The sequence below is a fragment of the Globicephala melas genome, chromosome 1 (assembly GCF_963455315.2).
Source record: "Globicephala melas chromosome 1, mGloMel1.2, whole genome shotgun sequence".
Taxonomy (NCBI): Eukaryota; Metazoa; Chordata; class Mammalia; order Artiodactyla; family Delphinidae; genus Globicephala; species Globicephala melas.
Window position 1 is genome coordinate 134,815,912 of NC_083314.1, and position 23,134 is coordinate 134,839,045.

General features: G+C 43.1%; 1 protein-coding gene and 1 long non-coding RNA gene across 2 annotated transcripts in view; one reads left to right on the forward strand and one right to left on the reverse strand.

Moving 5' to 3' along the window:
* Nucleotides 1-21,918, forward strand: part of LOC138842866 (uncharacterized) — a 48,564-nt gene extending 26,646 nt beyond the window's left edge. The window contains exons 2-3 of the long non-coding RNA XR_011377817.1: nt 2,686-2,807; nt 21,883-21,918. This is a non-coding gene — a long non-coding RNA (uncharacterized lncRNA). The remainder of the gene's footprint in view (nt 1-2,685; nt 2,808-21,882) is intronic.
* LOC138842911 (small integral membrane protein 10-like protein 3) lies at nt 8,590-16,729 on the reverse strand. The gene is made up of 2 exons (XM_070046851.1): nt 16,521-16,729; nt 8,590-8,663 (listed from the first exon to the last, which is right to left on the reverse strand). The coding sequence occupies exons 1-2, from the start codon at nt 16,708-16,710 to the stop codon at nt 8,590-8,592; spliced, it is 264 nt and encodes an 87-aa protein (XP_069902952.1). The 5' UTR covers nt 16,711-16,729.
* Nucleotides 21,919-23,134: the final 1,216 nt, after the last annotated feature.

Below are 23,134 nucleotides of genomic sequence, written 5' to 3' on the forward strand. Positions count from 1 at the left end.
GCAAATGGTGCTAGAACAATTGGACATCCACATAAAACAAAAGAATCTAGGCTCAGACCTTATACTCTTTATAAGAATTAACTCAAGATGGATCACAGACCTAAATATAAAATGCAAAACTGTGAAACCGTTTTTTTGGCTGTTTTTGGCCATGCCGTACGGCACATGGGATCTTAGTTCCCCAACCAGGGATCGAACACTTGCCCCTTGCAGTGGAAGCTCAGAGTCTTAACCACTGGACTGCCAGGGAAGTCCCAAAACTGAAACTCTTAAAAGATAACATAGGAGAAAATATAGATGATCTTGGGTTTGGTGATGACTTTTTCGATGCAACATTAAAGGCGCAATCCATGAAAGAAAGATAAGCTGGACTTCATTAAAATTAAAAAGTTCTTTTCTGTAAAAGACACTGCCAAAAGAATGAAAAGACAAGCCACAGGCTTTTCAAAATACAGTCTGAAAAAGGACTGTTATCCAAAATATATAAAGAATTTTTAAAACTCAGCAATAAGAACACAAACAACTTGGTTTAAAAATGGGCCAAAGACTGTAACAGACACCTCACTGAAGAAGATATAAGGATGGCAAGTAAGTATATGAAAAGATGGGCCACATCATATGTCATCAGGGAGGTGCAAATTAAACAACAAAGGGGTACCACTACACATCTATTAGAATGGCCCAAATCCAGAACACTGACAACACCAAAATGCTGGTGAGGATGTGAAGTAACTGGAACTCTCATTCATTGCTGGTAGGAATGCAAAATGGTACAGCCAATTTGGAAGACAGTTTGGTGGTTTTTTATAATCATATTCCTACCATAAAAATCCAGCAGTCACACTCCTTGGTACTTACCCAAAGGAGTTAAAACTTATGTTCACACAAAAACCTGCACATGGATATTATAACAGCTTTATACATAATTACCAAAACCTGGAACCAACCAAGATGTTTTATAGTAGGTGAATGAATAAATAAGTTGTGGTACATCCAGACAACGGAAAAATGTTCCTCATTAAAAAGAAATGAGCTATCAAGCCATGAAAAGACATCAAGCATATTTAAATGCTTAGTACTAAGTAAAAGAAGCCAGATCTGAAAAGGCTATCTACTGGATGAGTCCAACTATATGACATTATAGAAAAGGCAAAACTACGGAGGTAGTAAAATAATAAATAGTTGACTGGAGTTAGTGGGGAGGGAGGGATGAACAGGTGGAGCAGAGGATTTTTAGGCACTGAAACTGTTCTGCATGATACTGTAATGGTAAATACATGTCATTATACATTTGTCCAAACCCATAGAGTGTACACCACCAAGAGTGAATCCTAATGTGAACTATGGACTCTGGGTGATAATGATGTGTCAGCATAGGTTCATTGATTGGAACTAATGTACCACTTTGGTGAGGGATGTTGATAATAGGGGAGGCTATGCATGTGTGGAGGTAGGGGGGTAAATTCAATTTTCTGTAAACATAAAACTGCTCTAAAAAATGAAGTCTATTTAAATACATATACATATTTATATAACATACTATGTTAATAAATGCCTTTAAGTTCACGATTTTGGGGGAGGCAAAATGCTCCTTTTATTATCAGGTATTGCCCTTCTTTCTCACTGCTCATTACTTTTAGCCCCCAATTCTGTTTTATCTAACATATAATTTTGTAATTTTGCTACACAGGCTTTTTAAAATTACTTATTTATATTAGTTAGAATTAGGTTCAGCTGCAAAGAACTGAGAACCAAAATAACGGTAACCTAAGTGAGAGAAGATTTTTCTCTCCTACGTGGAAGTCCTGAGATAGGCAGCCCAGGGCTGACACTGTGGCCGTTTCCCAGGTCCTTGGGGACCTAGGTGTTCCAGGGTTGCTACCCAGCCATCCACACAGCAGGCCCTTACCCTCATGGTCCTCCATGGAACTAGAAGCCTTCTCAGCAGAATTTAATAAGGCTCCCTCACTCTGGCAGTATCCTGCATCCCTCTGCAGGATACCTTTCTGTGGGTTTAAGATAGTGTCTGGGCTCTTCATCAACTCAACTATAACTTTCCAACTTTCTGCCTGTCATGTCCCAACTCAGCAATCTTTCAAATCCATTGAAGCCTTCCATCGAATTGATTGATCATCCATTACAGCTGACATCATCAGCCTGGCCCCTGCCACTCTCCATGAGCATACAACTGAACAATTATCTCTTCCATTTTCCATCTTCTCTTGATCCCAACTCTCCCTCTGCCCCAACTACTGTCGCATTTCTTTACTCATTTTTGCATCAAAATACTTGAAAAAGTAGTCAGTTCTCACGGTCTCCAATTCCTTCTCCCCTCATTCTCCCTCCCACCCACTCCATTCAGGATTTGTCCCAGGTCACCACTGAAACCTCTTCCACGTTGCTAAGTCCAGCGGTGGATTCACAGTCCTATCCGCTGGGAGATCAGGTTCCTCTGGGGCCAGAAGAGGTGGAGCCGTCCCCACGGAGCCAGCAAGTACTGGGCCTACCTGACCTTCCCACACATGTCAGTGTTCATCCCGCCAGGGCAGTTTGGTTTCACTGACAACAAGTATTACCAGTTAATTATTTTAGAAGTTACACGGCAGGGTCTGTGTTTCTGACTGCCCACAGGCCTGCGTGTATGGAGACCGTCATTGGTGTACTCACATGTCATTCTCCCTCCAGAAAAACCTGCTCAGCGACGTGGTGACTTGACGTGGTGACTTCAGCTGCAAGCGACGTGGTGACTTCAGCTGCAAGCACTTCCGGGAAGCCCAGCCTCATCTGAGGCTCCTGCTTCAGCTCAGGTGATAGAACCAACACTGAGCTAGGGGTGGAGGAACAGAAGATGGGAGGAAAGATTCATCATTATCATCAATTCCTCTCACGAACAGAAAAAAAACTTAAGAGGGCTGTACACATTCAGATCCTCTGCATTTGGAATCTGAAATAATGTGAGAATGAAAATTGGGAGCTTCTTTTTGCAGGCTCTATCCTTTATCTTTCTTTTTTTTTTCCCCAGCCGCGTGTCATGCGGGATCCTAGTGTCTTGACCGGGGATGGAGCCCACGGCTCCGGCCTTGGAAGCGCGGAGTCTTAACCACGGGACCACTAGGGAAGTCCTGGAGCTATTCTTTAAAAGCATTCATCAAGTAGAACAATAGTTATCCAGCTGGGCCCACTTAAATCCCACTTTCTATCCCAGTCACTCCCAGCCCAGATGCTGGATCTGTGGTTTGAGCAGTCTGACCTCTTTCTTCGAACAATTGATAGATTCAAGGTACCCAATGTTTTACCACAGGGCTCCCAAGTTTGCCTCTGATATCTGAGGCTATTCGAATTATTCTCAGTCAATTTTCACTATAGTATTTTCAAAGGTGGTGGAATAGTTGATTATTAGAGTCGTTAAGGCATTAAGAATGCAAACTTATAATGGAAGTCCATTCATTAGCACTGAGATGTTATTCCAGGCAACTGCTATGAACACAAGTAGTCTCACCACCAAGTTGGTCCTGGAAGCAAGTACAAACCATCCCTATCTTATGCCTGGGTGAAAATTTCATATACAAGGTGTCCCCCCACTCTCTAATTTTTATAAACCTGGACAATTACTAATAGGTAACCCTGGGTTCCTTGTTTCTACCTTTGCTTCCTGTGCCATACTATTAATAGGTCCTGATATGATGCAGGCTTTGTAGGAATTATTTTTCCAGCCATGAACACAACAGGAAACAATCCACTTTTCCATTTCACTCAAATTTTAATAATCGAATAAAATATATTAAAAAATACACTCTGAAGAGACCAGTAGTCAAAACCAACTTTCTCTAGAAGAGCATTTCTCAACCTTAAAAAAAAATTATTTTTGATATTTCCCTCCTAAGGAACTTTTTTAGTGAATTTTCCAAGTCACCCTTCTCCGCAGGCTCAGCGGCCATGGCTCACGGGCCTAGCCGCTCCGCGGCATGTGGGATCTTCCCGGACCGGGACACGAACCCATGTCCCCTGCATCGGCAGGCGGACTCTCAACCACTGCGCCACCAGGGAAGCCCCCCATAAAATTTTAATATCACAGATATACTGTATATCTGTTTATGTACTGATGATTGATCATGTTGCTGCCACGAACCATTGTAACATCTAAGATTTTGTCACCTTCATTTGAGAACACGTGCTCTAGGACAATTGGCTAAGAAATTAGGAAACTAGGGAAAAGATTATTCAACATGACATCGTCATTTTTCATCCATAGCTCCCATTTCTTTATCTGGCATCCAAAATGCAGTTGGTACTGTGGCTCCCTTCTTCAGTCAAAGTCTCTAGAACACTTGCCCCTCCAGGTGACCGGCCAGGGACTAGTGTGACCTCAAGACTCCTTGTATACTAGGGGCCAGGGCTACTATCCTGGCACTATTAACAGCTTCTTCTTCTCAGGTCTGTGTTCACTTATCTCCACCTTGAGATCCTGCTAGCCATCTTTGTTTGTCAGATTTACAGTTTAAAAATGTGGGACACACTAACAGTTTAAAAATGTGGGAGGTTGATTGGGGGTTGGTGTTAAGTCCAATATGACTGAGAATGTTCCCTGTATGAATTGGGGCTATAAAGTCTCTTCAGGAAAAAAATCTGAACCAGCACACACTCCAAGGCTGTTTCCTTTAGGGTACCTCTCAGCCAATTTAGTACTTGTAACCCCAAAATAGAGCTAATCCAGCAGAAGAGCCCTTGTGGTCAGCCTAGAGGGGAACCAGTTCAGAGGGGAGTGGGAGGCTGGAGGGACTCAGGAGGCATGTAACCAAGAAAAAAATAAAGCAGGGCAATTGCCTCATGTGTTTGAACATCTTGAGAGATTTATACTTCAGTACCAGAGTTTGAAAATTAAAAAGTGATGGTTACCTAGAAAACGAAACAAACAAAACCAAGGCAATTATTAACTTGAGAGAAAACCAAAAATTGTATAATAAAGTTAATTATAATACATAGTTCTAATAATGTTAACATTGAGTACTGATGTTAGGCTGGGGTGTCTTTTTTTGTTTGTTTGTTTTTGCAGTACGCAGGCCTCTCACTGTTGTGGCCTCTCCCGTTGCAGAGCACAGGCTCCAGACGCACAGGCTCAACGGCCATGGCTCACGGGCCCGGCCGCTCTGCGGTATGTGGGATCCTCCCGGACCGGGGCACGAACCTATGTCCCCTGCATCGGCAGGCGAACTCTCAACCACTGTGCCACCAGGGTAGCCCTAGGTTGGGGTGTCTTTTTAACCCTAGTATTTCTAATTCCTAATCTCTTCTTCCAGGGATACTTGAATACTATTTAGCACTTGCCGATGTTTCTCATACAGAAATTATGAAGACTGGCCATTTATTCCCACTACCACCCAATGAGTCACCATTATCTTTGAATGAATGCCATCATTGGCGAGGGAGAATCCCCCATCAGGGGCTTTCTCTCCAAAAGGGGACCCTTCCTCGTATCAAAAATACATCCACTCCAGAACTGGGAATCAGCCCATGAAGAGGGACAGCTATGCCCACTGCTGAGACACAGTATGGTGTTCCTGATAGAGACTAAAGTCTGGACGTGAACAGCCCTGAAACTTCCAGATTTGGAAGGGGGATCTCCTGCCATAAAAATGGTATCATTGGACAGGTGTGAGGTGGGGAGTTGTGGTCTCATTAAGATTATTTTTGACTGGGGCTTTAGGATCCTGAAAGAATCATCTCAATATTCTCTTGCCACATTTATAGTTTCCCATGTTGCTGCTGTAACAATTTACTAAAAAAAATAGTGGCTTAAAACAACACAAATTATGTTATAGTTCTGGAGGTCAAAAGTCTGAGATCAGTTTCACTGGTTAAAGTCAAGGTGTTGTCAAGGCTGCATTCTTTCTGGAGGCTGTAGGGGAGAATCCTTGCCTTTCTAGCTTCCAGAGACTGCCCACATTCCTTGGCTTGTGGCCCTCTTTCCTCTTCAAAGCCAGTAAATGCATCACTCCGACCACTGCTTCTGTTGTTACATCTCCTTCTCTGACTCTGACATACCTGCCTCCCTCCTATAAAGACCCATGTGATAATTTTGGGCCCATCTACCTGGGTTATGCAGGAAAACCTCCCTAACTTAAGATCCTTAATTTAATCACATCCGCAAGTCCCTTTTGCCTTGTGAGGTAATACAGTATGTGGTCTGGTGGATTAAGACGTGAACATATTTGAGGCATCATTATTCTGCCTGCAACAGTAGGGTCCCTAGGTAGTGGGTCTGGTGGGGGTGTGTTGAAAAGGGTGGCATCAAATGGAGCGGCTGTGACCACAGCCCTCTCAACCCTAAGTCTAGAAAATATACTCAGGCCAACCTTGGCCTAGGGCTTCCTTCACACCCTACTTCCCAAATAGCTGTAGCCCAGGTGTTTGGATGCCATTCATGACCTACCTGTGTCCTACCTGACCCAGGGAGATATGCTTAGACTTGCAGTTTCACCATCTCTGCAGATCTGCAGTTGTCCAAATAAGCTTCTGGAGCTATGCCTCAGCCTGTCAGCATACCGTAGAGTCCTGGAGAGTGGCCTGGAGGATAGAGACATTTAATTTGACAGCTGCCCTGTGACACCCTCTCCTTTTTTACCCCACCCCCCAAACTTGCATTCACTATGGGTTGTTGAGACTTAAAACCCCCTTTCTCCTACTGGTGGACTGGTTGAAATTAGGGCATCCTGTGCTATCCAAGCCGGATCCTCCTTAGCCCTGGGAAAGTCTCAGTGTCTTGGGGGCACTTGGCCCTGCTTTGGGAAGGCAAAGAGCCACAGGGGAAGAGGGCCATGAAACCTTCCTTGCTCACCCTCCATGCAGAGTCCCACCTCCTCTCCTTGCTCGGCTTTTGTTTCTGTGTCCTCATTTTGGCACCGGAGCCATTCCTCCAGTCATATCGCCTTGCGGTAGACCAATATGGGGGCCCCGTGATGCTAGGAGAAGTTTTGCATTTGAAATCTTTCAGGCCCCAGGGTTTTGGGAGGGTTCAAAGTTCCTGCAGCTGGCACCTCTGCCACGGGATGTACTGTAGTCCTGGTAGAGAATTTCCCTCTGAGAACTCCTGGAGTGGGGAGGAGGCTTGCCTTTGAGTAAAGCTTGAATGTTGCATAACGTACTGGATGATTTTATTTCTGAATTTGTTTCTGTGTTCTACGGGGTTTTAAGAGTGATCAGAACAACTCCCTGAGTTTTCAAGAGGCATGGGAAGAATTCTCCCACTGAAACCATTTAAAGAGATGGTAGCAAACAAAATTAAGTTGCATTCTGATTACGTGCCACAAGCTGGGCTTCTCTTGCTCAACATACCCAATACATGAATTTCCTTTATGAGGGCTCAGCGTGACTAAATTTGAAGTGAAACAGTTCACTTACCTGCAGACTCACTAAATCTTCTCTAAGATATTATTTCTACTATCACTCCTTTAAAATTTCCCCAATTTATGCGTCTTGGGAAATGTACTGGAAACCTAGTTCAAGTGACCTCCCCTTCCAAAGAGCATCCCCCATTCAAGGCCACTTTAATCACTTTAATGGGGGACAGGGAATAGATTTGGAACTGGAAGGATTTCCTCCTTGGGAAACAATTGGCCAGTGTGGGGACACAGGCCATCTGGGACCAGTACAGAAGCAGCTTTCTTCCCAGAGGACTGCTGAGCACTTAGGCACCCTGACCCTCACTGTTTCAGTTATTAGGACCCTCTCTGTTCCAGAGCCGGGTAATGGGACCTGCAGGTCAGCCCTGCTCTGTGGCTGCTGAGTGGAACCTGGGTGCCTGTGGCAGCTTTGCATTTTCAGACTGGGGCTTGGCACTATTTCCCTTTACCCATCTCAGCCTGGGTCACTGGCAAGGGAGCAGGAAGATTCCCATGTATGTGGCTATCTGGGGGGCAGGCAGAGGAAGCAGGACCAGGGAAGTCCTCTCTGCTTTAGCAAGCACTGCTGCGTGCCAGGCTCTGTGCTGGGACTTTACACACTCATGTACTTTCACCGAATGCTCTCAATAGCCCCGTGAGGCGGGTGTCACAATCCCCATTTTGTAAGGAGACTAAAGTTCTATACTGTCAGGGATCCAGCAGGAAACAGATGGTATACTCAGGGGGGTTAATTGAAGAGAGTTTAAGGAGTAGACTATTTAAGGAATAGACTATTTACAGAGGTGTGAACAGAGTTGAAGGAACTAACAAGCGATGATGAAACCACGGGGGATTAGCAACAGCTGGAAGCCTCTATCACCCCAGGGTCTAAAGGGAAGGAGGGGGAGAGACTGACCCAGACAGGAGACAGCTGGAGCCAGGAGAGGGTCAGAGGGCCAAAACACTGCATTACAACAGGGCAGGGAGGTCGGGGTGGGGGAATTGAATACCCTGTTCTCTCTTCTCCCACTGCTCCACTCACTGGGCTCCCACCACTGGTTTCCACTGGCCAAAACCAACTGGAAGCCAGAGGACAGGGACGCCTGGATGGCGCAGCCTATAGAGGTAAGCCTCGTGAGGGGCACATGGAGACCAGCCAGCCCATGTTCTGAGAGATTAAATAATTTGACCAAAAGTCTTGGGCTGAAATTTAAACCTTGGTCTTCCTGAATCCAGAGTACAACACTGCTGTCCTCCCATTGTCGACATCATCAAGAAGAGCAGCTGGAAATTGGAAGAAAAGATAGACAAGGAAATGAAATGTCAACTTGTAGGCCAGTCCTATCCAAAGTATAATCCAAAGAACCCTAGGCTTTTGTTGCCAGAACGCTTGACAAAAGCTTTATTTCACACCCCCCAGGTGGAGCTCCAAAATGTGTTTTAGCATGTTGAAGATTCTGAGAGGTAATTAAACCTAACTAATTTTTACTCTTTTCTCCAACTTAATTGACCATGATAACTTTTCTTATTCCTATAACACCAATTACATCACACAGACTGTATTCTTGGAAACACACTTGGGGAGGTACTGCCATGAGCAGTGCAGCGGTCCATAAAGATAAATGTAGCTGCAGTGTAGAGGGTGGCTTGGAAGAGGGCAATGTGGGAAAGAGGCAGACCAAATAGAAGACTCCTCCAGTAATCCAAGTAAGAGATGAGAAGGGCTTGAGCCTGGGAAGTTGCCAGAGGAGGGAGAGGAAGAGCAGGTTTCTTTTTGGTGATTGGGATGCATGGCGATGTCATCCACTTGGAGGAGAAATCAGACAGGGACTGCCAAATATTCAGGCTAGGTTGGGATACATTGAGCATAAGGTGCTTTGGGATAAACAGAGATATTTTAGTTGGATATTGAGGATATGAGATTAGGGTTTTGGAGAATAATTGCTGTTCAATGTACACATTTGAAAACCATCAACATACGGTGACCCTTGAAGCTCAGGGAATTGTTGGCATCCCCCAGGCTGAGAAAGTAGAGCAGGGGGTCGAATTTGCCTTCAGGGTGTGAGGGAACCCTGAAATTACTTAAAATATTGCATGTGCATGAACATAGGCAATTTTTTTTTTTCAGGAAAGAGTGTCTCATAGCTTTCAACATATTTTTGAAGGCAATTTTTTTTTTTCAGGAAAGAGTGTCTCATAGCTTTCAACATATATTTTGAACATATTTTTGAAAAAGAGAAGTTTGAGAACCACTGGTATAGACTGAGAAGAGAGGAGGATTAAGGGTGAAGTCTGAAGGAGAGTCACCAAAGAAGTCTGACCCCTTTCAGCCAGAGAGGTGGGAGCAATGCAAGGTGCAGGGGCCTCAGGACCCACAGCAGCAGGAAAGTCCAGCGATTTCCAATGAGCAGAGAGGTCCAATATGATTAGGATAATCATACTTTACCTACAGATAATCCTCTGGATCTGGTAATTAGGAGCTTATTGGTGGCCTTAACAAGAATAGTGTGAGTAGGGTACTGCGTGGGTGGAATAGTCAGTGACTTGGAAGGAAGTAGGGGGTAAGAGAAGAGACAAACTCCTTCAAGACGCTTGTGGTCAAGGCAGGACTAAGATTGTCTGTTTTGTTTTGACTGAGAGCAATAAAAGCAGTTTGGTAATTAGGGCCCACCCCTGAAGAAACAGCTTTAAAAGGAAAACTGGAACTCACATACTGAAAGACAAAACAATTTCTCTGCATGAATAGCAAATATAACACATGGAACCCACGGACGCACACACACACACAGACACACACAGACCAGCAGCCAGTGGAAGTAGGGAGAGTAGGTCACAGTAAGGATAAATGTTGAAGGTCACAGTTGGGAGGACTTGCTTTTGATTTGAGCAGCTGGGTGGACGGTGGTGACTTTTACAGGACGGGGGAAGAGCAGATTAAGGGTCAAAAGCACAAGTTCCATTTTGGATATCTTTTTTTTTTTTAACTTGAATGAGTTTATCTTTTTCCAGCTTTATTGAGATATAATTGACATACAACATTGTGTAAGGTTATGGTGTACAATGTGATGAATTTTTTTGGAATATTTGCATGATTTTATTAGCAAAGATAAGCAATGACCTATTCTCGACATGATGATTTGATATACCCATATATTGCAAAATGATTACCACAGTAAGGTTAGTTACACATCCGTCACCTCACAGTTACCTTTGTGTGAGTGTGTTAAAATCTGCTCTCTTAGCAACTTTCAAATATTGTTAACTATAGTCACCATGCTGTACGTTACATCCCCAGAACTTATTCGTCTTATAACTGAACACTTGTACCTTTGACTTTCACCTCATTTCACCTCATTTCTTCCCCCACAAGCTCAACAATCACAAATTTACTCTCTGTTCCTATGATTTTTGAAAGATTTTTTTTAAGATTCCACATATAAGTGAGAGCATATGCTAGTTGTCTTGTTCTGTCTGATTTACTTCACTTAGCATAATGCCTTCAAGTTTCATCCATGTTGTAGCAAATGGCAGGAATTTCTTCTTTCTACGGTTGAATAATATTCCTGTGTGTGTGTGTGTGTGTGTGTGTATTACATTTTCTTTATCCATTCATCCACTGATGAACACTTAGGTTGTTTCCATGTCTTGGCTATTGTAATAATGCTGCAGTGAACATGGGGATGCAGATATCTTTTTGAAATGGTGGTTTCATTTCCTTTGGATATATACTCAGAAGTGGGATTGCTGGATCATATAGCACTTCTATTTTAATTTTTCAAGGATCCTCTGTACTGTTTTGGCACATAATGGCTGCACCAATTTACATTCCCACCAACCATCTACAAGGATTCCCTTTTCTCCACATCCTCAACAGCACTTATCTCTTATCTTTTTGATAACAGCCATTCCTACAGCTGTGAGGTGGTAGCTCATTGTGGCTTTGATTTGCTGTTCCCTGATGATTAGTGCTGTTGAACACCTTTTCTTGTACCTGTTGGCCATTCGTATGTCTTCTTTGGAAAAATGTTTATTCAGGTCCTTTGCCCTTTTTTTTTTTTTTTTTTTTTTTTCAGTATGCGGGCCTCTCACTGTTGTGGCCTCTCCCGTTGCGGCCTCTCCCGTTGCAGAGCACAGGCTCCGGACACGCAGGCTCAGCGGCCATGGCTCACGGGCCTAGCCGCTCCGCGGCATGTGGGATACTCCCGGACCGGGGCACGAACCCACGTCCCCTGCATCGGCAGGCGGACTCTCAACCACTGCGCCACCGGGGAAGCCCTACTTTTAACATAAATAGCTAAGTCCCTTCCAAAGCTTCCTGGTAAAAGGTTTATCACGGTGATTACAGGCTTCAGCTTCGGAGTAAAACAGAAATTTGTTCCAGTCATAGCTGAGTCTCTTACTAGTTGTAGCCCCTTGAAACTTTGGTTTCTTCAACTGTGAAATGGAGGAAATAAGAGCAGCTCCCTCAGAGGGTCATGCAAGCGTTACGAGAAAGAAGGCATGAAGAAAGTTTAGCAGGCTTTACTTAATACTTTCTGCCTGGTATTAACTCACTTTTGTTTCTAACTGCAACTTCTTCAGCCTAGACCTTGGTTCTCAAGAGAGACTGAAGGTTTTATGGAAAGGATGGGAATCAAAGTGGATTCAAATCCACAAGCAACTTAATGAAAAGGGCACCGTGGATCAGGAATAAGTGTGAGGGACAGCTATGAAGCTCAGCATGTGAAGAAAACAATTTGAGTGGCTTTCTTTGTGTCTGTTACTCTTCCTGTTCAGAAAAATGCTTGTTTTATTTCAAGTTTTAAAAAAGTCCTTTGTCATGAATTTGGTTTTGTTTCTATTTAGTCTGTGCACATAAGGAATTCCAGAGTTGTGTGAAGAAGGAAATTTTGCAAACCTCTGAGATTGAGGATATTGGCCCTGTCATTCCATTGTGGGGCAGGGCATTAGGAAATTAAAGGCAGGGTGACCCAGGGGGTTTAAATCTATTTACAACCTAGTTACAGTGTATCCTGTTTTCTCCCTGCTGTGCTGGACTGAGCATCTAACAGAAGACCCTCCCACACATCTGAAAATAAAGTGAGGTTCTGACTACAGTGTCTGTGAGAAATTGACACAGTATGTTTCTAGTTTACTTTTGTCAAAGGTGCATAATGTTTTCCAGGTTTTTCCTCTCTTCTCCATTCTTTAAAGAAATGAGAGGAAAGACACTGGTGCTGAAAAGGTGGGGGGTTGGTTCTGGCCAAGAGCCCAGGATTGTCGTTCTGGCCTCAGAAAGGCATGTGAAGATGGTTTGAGTTTTAAATCATGTTAGGGGGAAGAAAGTTGTGTTCTGGAGTCTGACATCATGGTCCTCTGTGGCCTTCCACCCCCACCTCAAATAACTGCACTAAGTTGATGTTGGAAAAAGTTGCTTTTGAATGTTTATTCAGATCACTTATTTTGAAACACCTCAATATGGTGAAAGAATAAAGCAGGGTCATCCTGCTTCTGCCATCTCCATGTATAGCTCATCTCACAGGAATGAGAACAAAGGGTGACTTCCTTGGCCACCTTCAAGAATATGCAAGGTAGGGACTTCCCTTGTGGTGCAGTGGATAAGAATCCACCTGCCAGTGTAAAGGACACGGGTTCTATCCCTGGTCCAGGAAGATCGCACATGCCCTGGAGCAACTAAGCCCGTGTGCCACAACTACTGAGCCTGCGCTCTAGAGCCCACGAGTCACAACTACTGAGCCCGCGTGCCACAACTACTGAAGCCCATGCGCCTAGAGCCTGTGCTCTGCAACAAGAGAAGCCACAGCAACGAGAAGCCCACCTGCGCACCACAACGAAGAGTAGCCCCCGCTCGCTGCAACTAGAGAAAGCCTGTGTGCAGCAACAAAGACCCAACACAGCAAAAAAAAAAAGAATGTGCAAGGTGAATCCTTCCAAGAGAGGGGATGATCAATCCTTTTTTTTATTTTGGAAAAATGTTACTGTATACAACAGTAGAGAGACTGGCATAATGATACCCCATGTAACCATCATCCAGCTTAATAACTATCAATTCATAAGCCATCTAGTTTCCCTCTATACTCTCTACTCCCCACAAGCCAGATTATTTTGAAGCAAATGTCAGGTATATATCACTTTTCCATAAATAGGTGTGAGTATTTAAAATCTAAGAACTATTTTTAAAACAACCAGAATGATTTCTACACTTAAAAAAAGTAAGTCCTTAATATCATTATATATTTAGCCTGTGTTCAAATTTCCTGATTGTCTCATAACAGTTTATTATTTTTAGTTAGAATCAGGATCCAAATGAAATCCATGCATTGAACAGTTGATATATTTGTCTATTTTAACCTAAAAGTCACCCTCTTTCCTTTTTTCTTCTTTTCTTTGCAATTTATTCATTGAGGAAACTGGGTCACTGTCTTACAAAGTTTTCCATATAGTCTGTATTTTCCTGCTTTCATCTTTCTCTGACCCCTGTATGTCCTGTAAATTTGTGGTTAGATCTAGAGACTTAATCAGATTCCAATTTGAGTTTGTTGGCAAGAATACTTCCTCGATGGTGTATATTTCCATCAGGAGATGCACAGTCTGGTTGTTTCTTTGTTTGTGATATTAGCAACTATTGATGATCATTATATAGATCCATTAAGAAGTGTAAGTTGACAATAGTCAAATTATATCATTCCTTTACAATGTATTTAGCTGAAATACTCTATAAAGAGAAACTTCTCCTAATCCACTACTTGGCTGAATCACAGATTGTACAGCAAACAGGCTAAGTGCTTGATTCTTTTCCTTTATTTACAAGTTTTCAAAATAATGAGTTGATTACCTAAGGTCCACCAAATATGACCAGTGCACTTTTTTTTTTTGACTAATGAAGACTTAAGCACATCATAATAAATTCATGGATTTTTAATATGTTTGATGGTTTCCATACATTACAGTGATTATTCTTATTAGTGTTCAAATTGTCCCATCTTTTGACTAGTGGGATCCTCTAAGTTAGCTCCCAAGTCCTTCTGACATAATCTTAGTGGTCTTTAATAGTTTCCTTACTTTCTAGCATGGCAACACAATCCAAGCTTGCCGTGTAATTTTCTACCCTAGATTTGGAATCATCCATTTCTCCAAGGAGCCCTGGCTCTTTTTGGTGGAAAATAGGATTTAAGGATCACAGTCTGTGTACTACATGTCTTTATTCTACTTGGTTGGTTCATTGTTTCTAGGCCTTTTCCATGGAAAGAGCTAGAAAATACTTCCTTTTTTTAAGATAAAATATATCATGAGTTGGGCTTCCCTGGTGGCACAGTGGTTACGGATCTGCCTGCCAATGCAGGGGACACGGGTTAGAGCCCTGGTCCACGAAGATCCCACATGCCGCAGAGCAACTAAGCCCGTGAGCCACAACTACTGAAGCCCGCGCGCCTAGAGCCCATGCTCCACAACAAGAGAAGCCACCGCAACGAGAAGCCCGCACACTGCAACGAAGAGTAGCCCCCGCTCGCTGCAACTAGAGAAAGCCCCCAGCAGCAACAAAGATCCAACTCAGCCAAAAATAAATAAATTTATTAAAAAGAAATATATATATATATATATAAATATATATATCATGAGTTCATACCGATACTTGCATTTCAAATTCAGGATTTCAGGATTTTTACTTAACCTCATCAGTCTCATATCTATATTTCCTTTCCCTGGTGTCAATTATTTTCTCTCACTCTGATCAACACTCTTTTTTTTTAATTGCAGTAAATTCATTTTTAATAAGTTTTAACTTTTAATCAAAGTAATACATGCATGTAAGAGATTTAGGAAAATCAACCAGTACAAAAGGACATATAATGAAAAGCAGTAAATCCCCATCCACCCTTCTCAACTTTTGCTTTCCCAACCCAGAGGCAAAAACTTTTACATGTCTGTTTAGAGGTTAACTCCATTTTTCCTAATAATATGTTTTTCTTACTATTTCTTAACTTGATGACATGAGGCATTTTCTGCTGACTTCCTGCTATCCCCTTGGTTTTCCTCCCTCCTCCATTTGGTTGTATCACTATTTTTAACTCTTTTGTTGGTTACCTTGTTCACTTAAAAAATCTAACCCCTAAATCTCTCTTATTCTTTCAACTAGAGACAGTATCTGGACTTCCTAGTTTAGGAGAATAACACCACTATTCCATTTCTTCCTCTTTGCCTGCCAACTTGTTGCCTGTACTTGTCAAAGTTGGTTAACATTCCCACTCTGTTCTATAACTGTCTCCCCTGCTTTGCCTAGAGATTTACTCTAAAAATGAAAATGCGTAACAAATATTTCCATTGCAATGATTATTTAAACACTGTTCACTGAATGGTAAAGTTGAACGCTATGATTGGATTTTCTGTGACTGCAGAGTTTTGATCCACATGCCAGTGTTCAGATTCCCTTTCTCACACTCCAGGCAACGGTTGAAAAACAGGCCACATCTGAAGTTGCTTCATATGTGAAGCATGCTCTCCTTGTACAGTTTGAAATGTTTGTTTTTCCCAGTAGATTCTGTTTGCCGTTGTTTTTTCTTTGGGGATGAAGAAATGTCTGCCTTCAGATCATGTTGTAAATTTCCTCCGTCTAACTCCATCCATCTGTTGCCTAGAATCGATTCCATTCAGTTGGAAGTCTCTTCTCTTCTTTTTCTAATTTGCAAGATTTGTCTCCTATTTGGACCATTCTTGTACAGTTTATCTTTTTTTAAGTTGTTAGTAACTTTTCCTTTTTTCCCCCTTAGGGCATCCTGTGCTTACTGTCATTTCCCTACATTCGGTGCTGTCTTTTGTTTTATGGATGCAAGAACTTCTCAAATATTTCTGAGGATTTTCAGATTTTTAAGTTCTGTTCTTTGAATTAGCTATTTCCTTGAGATTCAACATTTAATTATATCTTAGGCTTTTTTGGTTATACTGCAGGCTTTCAGCAAATGATTTCTAGCCGCCCATTTATATGAAAAGATGGGGCAATGGCAAGACCGGCAGGCAAGTCTGTGTGCGCGAGGCGAGCTGGTCGCTTTGCTCTAGGGCGGGCGAGGTCGGGGGTGGAGCTCAGCCATCCTGCTGGGCACCCCCCTCCCAGAGTGCCACAAGTTAGTTGCTCTAAATATGTACCTGCAGGCGCACTTTGAGAATCACCGAAGCCACGACTTAGAAGTAGGGGAAGTTCATGCGCAGACCTCCAGGCCAGGTCGAAGAAGATGATCAGCGTGCGTGTGAGCCCCTTGCAGAAGGCGCCGTACGAGCCGCCGGTCGCGGCGGAGTGCGACAGCCGTACCGCCAGGCCCGAGAGGGCCGCCGCCATCGGTCTGCTGTGGCCTCCCGCCGGCTCCGCGGCCGGAGGGACGCACGCGGGAGAAGCGGCGCGGGAGGTGGATCGCGCGGCCGCAGATAAGAGCTGCGGTGCAGGGCGGGCGTCCTCCGCCTCCTCCGGCTGCGCTCGGGCCACCGCCCAGCACTGTTCTTAAAGATGTTCAGAGAAAGAGATTACAGTCTTTCAGCAGCAAAACACGATGCTGCTTTCCTCCCTGCATGAATCATTGATTTGGACAGGGGAAGGTGAAACTTCAGTTTTAAAAATTAACATTGAGATGATTGTGTTTGGGTGCTGTCCTATAGGTTTTCTTTTAGAGAAGCTAAAGTCACAGGACCTTTTAGCCTTCTGTCTTCTGATTATCTCAAAGGATTGGTTGGAAAACCAGACTTCATTTTTCCAACCAGTTCCCAGAAATGGTTGGGTCAGTCTCAGGGGGACCAACTGGCTTCCAGAGAAGAAAAAGTAAGTGATCAGACTTGGTGTTTCTAGGAGTTTGAGGTTTGACAACAGGTCATGGAGTTAGGCGGTTCTCAAACCACTTCTGGATGTTGAAAGTTATCAGCGTGAGGTTTGGTGAGGAGGACAGACACTAGGACCCTGAGTGAGACATTTATTTAAGAGAACACATCAGGAGAGTTAAGGGGGAGAGTGTTCACAGTTTTAATAACCACCACATAACTAGGGTTTGTTGTTTTCATAGGGCTTATCATCTCCTTGACTTATGAGAGGTAGGTATCTATTTCACACAAACTTATCTGGATGTCACTCTTCATGGGGGAGAACCTAAGAAAGAGAAATTTCCCAAGGTCTCATCTTTTTTCTTTTTAATTTTATTTAATCAATTAATTTATTTATTTTTGGTTGTCCCGGGTCTTGGTTGTGGCATGCTAACTCTTAGCTGCGGCATGCAAGTGGGAGCTAGTTCACCGACCAGGGATCGAAGCCGTCCCCTGCATTGGGAGGCAAATTCTTAACCACTGGGCCACCAGGGAAGTCCCCCAAGGTCTCATCTTAACTACAGTAAGCTTCTGTTGAGGGGGCTAGTGGATCTCCCACCTCACTGAGTCACAGAATTATAGAATGGCAGAGATGGAAAGTCCCTGAGTCATCTAATCAAGTTTTCAAATTCCTTGAAGATAAAGACCTAGAGGCTTTGTTTAAAAACAAATGAACAAACAAGCATATAAGCAAACAAACAAAAAATAAACAAACAACCTAGGGCCATTTAATCAGAAGTTCAAATAGAGGGTTTAATAATCTCAATATTTAACCACTACTTCTAGGGATTCTCATCTTTGGGGAAGTATTAAAAACACTATAATCCAACACCTTCATTTTTCAGATGGCAAGATTGAAATATACATAGGAAGTGGTTTGTCAAAGTCACCCAGCTGGAGGAGAAGAGTTAATATTCCTGAAGAACACATACCCTACAGTTACTACCCATGAACCCACCCACATATGTACAACTATATGTGTTTCTTTAACCTGTTGGTTATGTAGTTGCCCAGTGGATTCATAGGCAAAGAAGATTGTATAAATAAGTATTTTGGGGTCTCTTGTTGCTAAATCCATGGTAAGAAAGAACTTTTAAATTCATTGTACTTTTTGTTTAGCTTTATAATCTCAGAAAAGTCTTTATCACAGCAAAACGTGTTTTCAGAACTTGGCTTTCTTAGGAAACATGAGACTTTGAAATGCAAACATACCTCCTTGCACAAAGAGCTTCAGTGAGTCAGAAGGCCTTGTTTAAAGAAAAACCAACGTTTAAAATTGAAAGCAAGATGAAAGCATAATACAAGGATTATTTCCCTTATCTTGAACATTGGCCAGAGTTTATTCACTTATGTATACACATTACATTAGATCAGTGTGTCACGAGGAACATTGTTCTGGAGATATTAATAGGTGTGCTGCCAGCAAAGCTTTTTCTCATCAAAGTTTGGGAAATGCTGCATTATGCTACCCTGTCTTGGAAATACAGAAGGCACATTAGCCTGTTGCTTTTGGGCCCAAAGGCAGAGTAAGAAATAGAATACCTAGATGATGGCATAGCAAGGAATCCCTTCTATGGAAGGAGGCTGACTTCTGGGTCCAGATGCCCCTCCCCCACCCCAGGGACTTGGAGGGCAGCAGCCCAACGCTCTGGACTCCTCTGGCTTGGCCAGTTCCTCATTCCCTGCTTTGACCACCAAACTTCAGCCACACTCACATGAACAAGGGAGGCATCAAGGAGTTCTGTCCTCTCACTTGTAATCTTGTTTTATGATCACTACTTTTCTATGGCTATGTCAAGATGTTCTGCTACTGATATCTAGTTTCCCCCAATTTTCAGGAAAATATATTACCTCAATGGATAGAATTTAACACTTAAAAAATTTTAATTTCTTCCATGATTTCCTCTTAAATCTTTGGGCCTGCTACTCCTTATACATATTCAAGTCCAGTATAAAGCAATGCACTATCTTACACAATGGCATCATTCGTTATTTTCAGTTGAACAGATCATAGTACTTCGTGGTCTTACAAAGATCCCTGTGGTACTTAACCCTACCACGACCCATGGATTGAATATGCTGCTACTGATGCCAAAAGCTCGGCCTCTGTGCACTAGTGTTGAATTGAATCTTGGAGACAGAGTTTTGGGTGAAGTAGAAAAGAATAGCTTGGGGCTTCCCTGGTGGTGCAGTGGTTAAGAATCCGCCTGCCAATGCAGGCGACAAGGGTTCAAGCCCTGGTCCGGGAAGATCCCACATGCCGTGGAGCAACTAAGCCCGTGCACCACAACTACTGAGCCTGCTCTCTACAGCCCGCGAGCCATAACTACTGAGCCCATGTGCAACAACTACTGAAGCCTGCACGCCTAGAGCCCATGCTCCACAACAAGAGAGCCACTGCAATGAGAAGCCCACGCACGACAATGAAGAGTAGCCCCCGCTCACCACAACTAGGGAAAGCAGCAACGAAGACCCAATGCAACCACAAATTAATTAATTAATTAAAAAAAAAAAGAAAAGAATAGCTTTAATGCTTTACCAGGCAAAGGGGGACACAGAGGGCTCCTGCCCTGAAAAAGTGTATGTCCCCACCTAGGAGGATTTGATGAGGCGTTTTATAGCAATAGTTCAAGGGTGGGGTTGCTGACAAGATTAGGGTGTGTACAGGGCCTGCACTCCCTTCATCTCATCTCAGGTGGTCGGTCTCCTAATCTTTTTTTTTTTGTATGGTTCGCGGGCCTCTCACTGTTGCGGCTTCTCCCGTTGCGGAGCACAGGCTCCGGACGCACAGGCTCAGCGGCCGTGGCTCACGGGCCCAGCCGCTCCGCGGCATGTGGGATCTTCCTGGATGGGGGCACGAAGCCGTGTCCCCTGCATCGGCAGGCGGACTCTCAACCACTGCGCCACCAGGGAAGCCCCGGTCTCCTAATCTTGATGAGCTTCTCTGGTCCCTTTAATCCGGCTTCAAGTGGTTTGTAGGCTGCTCCTCCCTTGTTTAGCAACTGTTCGAATCAGCCCTCCGGAACTCAGGGAAGGTCATGGAGGCTGGAGTCTTGCCTACAAGAAACGGGGGAAAAAAGGCCTCCGTGCCAGGAGCCCCACAGGGTGCCGCTAGGTTTCACTATCTGCTTTTATTGAGGGCTGACACCAGCAGTGGTCACTCAGACTGTGGTCATGCAGCTCCTGCACCAGCTCTTATGAGGACATTGTTCAACAGATCATCCCATATCTGTCCTATGAAAAACCACACCATATTCTTAGCTGAGAGTTTGGTGTCAGGGACTAGTGTGTCTTTTGAAGTACTGAAATGTGTATGGCAAAAGTAGAGGTTTACTAGATTTTATTGATGAATAAACGAGTAGCAGTACTCCAGGTTCAGGGTGAGGGAAGGAAGAGCATGGCTTGTTTTTAAAATCAGATACCGTATGAAGCATTGTGTACTATGTTTTGCCTTGGTTGTTGGGAAGCTTAGCTCTAAATTAATGCTTGATGCAATAACTATTTTATCCGAGGCTCCAGTCTCAATTATTGGCCCCCTTCCCAGAGGCTTTATTTAGTTTTAGCATTCTATTGTACATGTGTTTTTGTTAGCAATGGTTTTAGACTATCATAAGATATAGAATAAAGTGAGGCAAGAGGTATGGATTAGGACACACTGTGGTTCAAGTGGCTGATCCTTGGGCAAGTCACTGATGTGCTCTGTGTCTTAGTTGCCTTACTTGTTATTGTGGAGAATGTTGAGAGGATTACATGAGGCAATGCTTAGGAATCGCCCAGCAGAGTGCCTGGGACGTGGATGGTAAGCATCTGATAAGTGTTAACGGTACACAACAACAACAATAAAAATTAAGCAGTACAAATATTTGTTGAAAAAAAAGTTGGTTACCAAATGGGTTGACAATCGATATTCAAAGTTTGAGAGAAGGCTTTATGGGAAGATAAGCCAAGAAGCCTGAGATTGTCATTACCTCAACTCTTTCAGGAAGACTGTCACAAAAGATTAGACTAGAGATTCCATAGTATAAAATGAAATGCATCATGCTTTAACTCCAACATTTAATAGCCATTTTATACTCTTTGGCCTTCTCTTCACTCCAAACCAATCCTCTTGCCATAATATAATTCATTTCTTATTTATTGCCATTTCACTGTTTTTCCTAAATTGATAATACTCTGTGATATACTTTATTAAACATTCTTTTTGTAATCTTAAAAAAATTAGGCAGTATAATACAAATGATAAATACCTTAAATAAACACTTTGTATGCATAGTCGGATAAAACCATTTTGATCACTTTAGTTTATTATCCCATTGCTCCTAATAAAAGTGCTTTACAGGGCTTCCCTGGTGGTGCAGTGGTTGAGAGTCCACCTGCCGATGCAGGGGACACGGGTTCGTGCCCCGGTCTGGGAAGATCCTACATGCCGCGGAGCGGCTGGGCTCGTGAGCCATGGCCGCTGAGCCTGCGCATCCGGAGCCTGTGCTCCGCAACGGGAGAGGCCACAACAGTGAGAGGCCCGCGTACCGCAAAAAAAAAAAAAAAAAAAAGTGCTTTACATGTTAACTTATGCAAACATATGTTTCTGATGTTCATTGATGGAAATGTTTTCTCCCTTACAACAACCCTCTGAAGTGAGACTATCATTCTCTCTATTCTTCAGATGAGACAATTGAAGCACAGAGAAGTCAACTTATTTGCCCAAGGTCATAAAAATAGTGAGTGGTAGAGCTGATTCACCCTCAAGCCCTCCAACACTAGAGTGGTTTAACTGTGGTGCACTCTGCTTCCAGCTAGTATTTATTGAGCACTCACTATGTGCCAGGCTCCGTGAGAAGGACATTACCTGCAGCATCTTATTTAATCCTTCCGACAACCACATGAGGTAGACCCATTGGAAGTTGCCATTTGAAAAAATAACCCATTGGCTCTAACATAAAGATCAAATTTGAAATCATCTGCAAATGAATAGAACGGTTAACATTTATACAATACTTCTTCTCTGACCATGGAAACTCTTCATTAATAGAATTCATGGTTGAGGAATACAAGATCCTATGTGAAAAGGGACCAAAGTAATGAACAAGGCCACAAAAGCCCTTATACATATTCATCTTTTCTAAAATTAAACCAGTAGAGACTCTACACTCAATAGACCAGCTGTGGCATTTCCCATCCTCAGTCACTAACAACCCAGATGCCTGTTGTATCTCCTCACAACCCAGTTGTAGGAAAAACATGGCAGCTGCAACAAGACTTGCAATGATCTGTACTTCAAGTTCACTCGGTGTGAAATTTTTGGCAATGCGGAATAATATACAAATGTATATGTGAGGCCTAGAATTTCTCTGAAGGGCAAACTTGCATCCACAGAGCGATTGCTACATCAGTGGTGTTGCGGGGTCTCCTTCCATGAGCTGATGAGTGAAGCACTTGGCAACATTGATATCTGTCTCCTGGGGTGAAAAAGTTGCAAGGAAGAAAACCAGGAAACGTTCCCTGTGCTCTGGGATCACTTTTCAGATCTAGGATCTGTGACACGAATCCAGCTGATCCTAAATGCTCAAGACAAACTATTTTGCTCATATCCATAGACCACAAAAAAAGAAGAGTCGACTTCTTTAAGTATAGGCTACTTGAAATATTTTCAAGACAGCCTCAGGGTTTTGAGCTACTAATCAAAGACATGAATGATTGAAGCCTTAATGAAGCAGCTCAGTTGCTGGTAAAGACAGGCATTTCAATGTGTTATTACTGTTGCCATTTGGGTTCTTCAGGAAGCAGGCTCCAAGACAGAACGTAGTGTGTAGATGTGTATTGAGAGATGATCCCCTGTTGTCTTCCAAAGTAATCAAAGCAATCAAATAACTGTGTTTTAAGTCACTTTGGAATCATTTTTACATGGTTATGCCTTC

Bases quoted from the DNA above. Each gene is read 5' to 3' on its own strand.
- LOC138842911 (XM_070046851.1), bottom strand. From the start codon at position 16,710: ATGGCGGCGGCCCTCTCGGGCCTGGCGGTACGGCTGTCGCACTCCGCC. The intron at 8,664-16,520 runs GTACATATTTAG...TCCAATTTCCAG, and splicing joins TTCTCAAAGTGCGCCTGCAG to CTGCTCTTCTTGATGATGTC.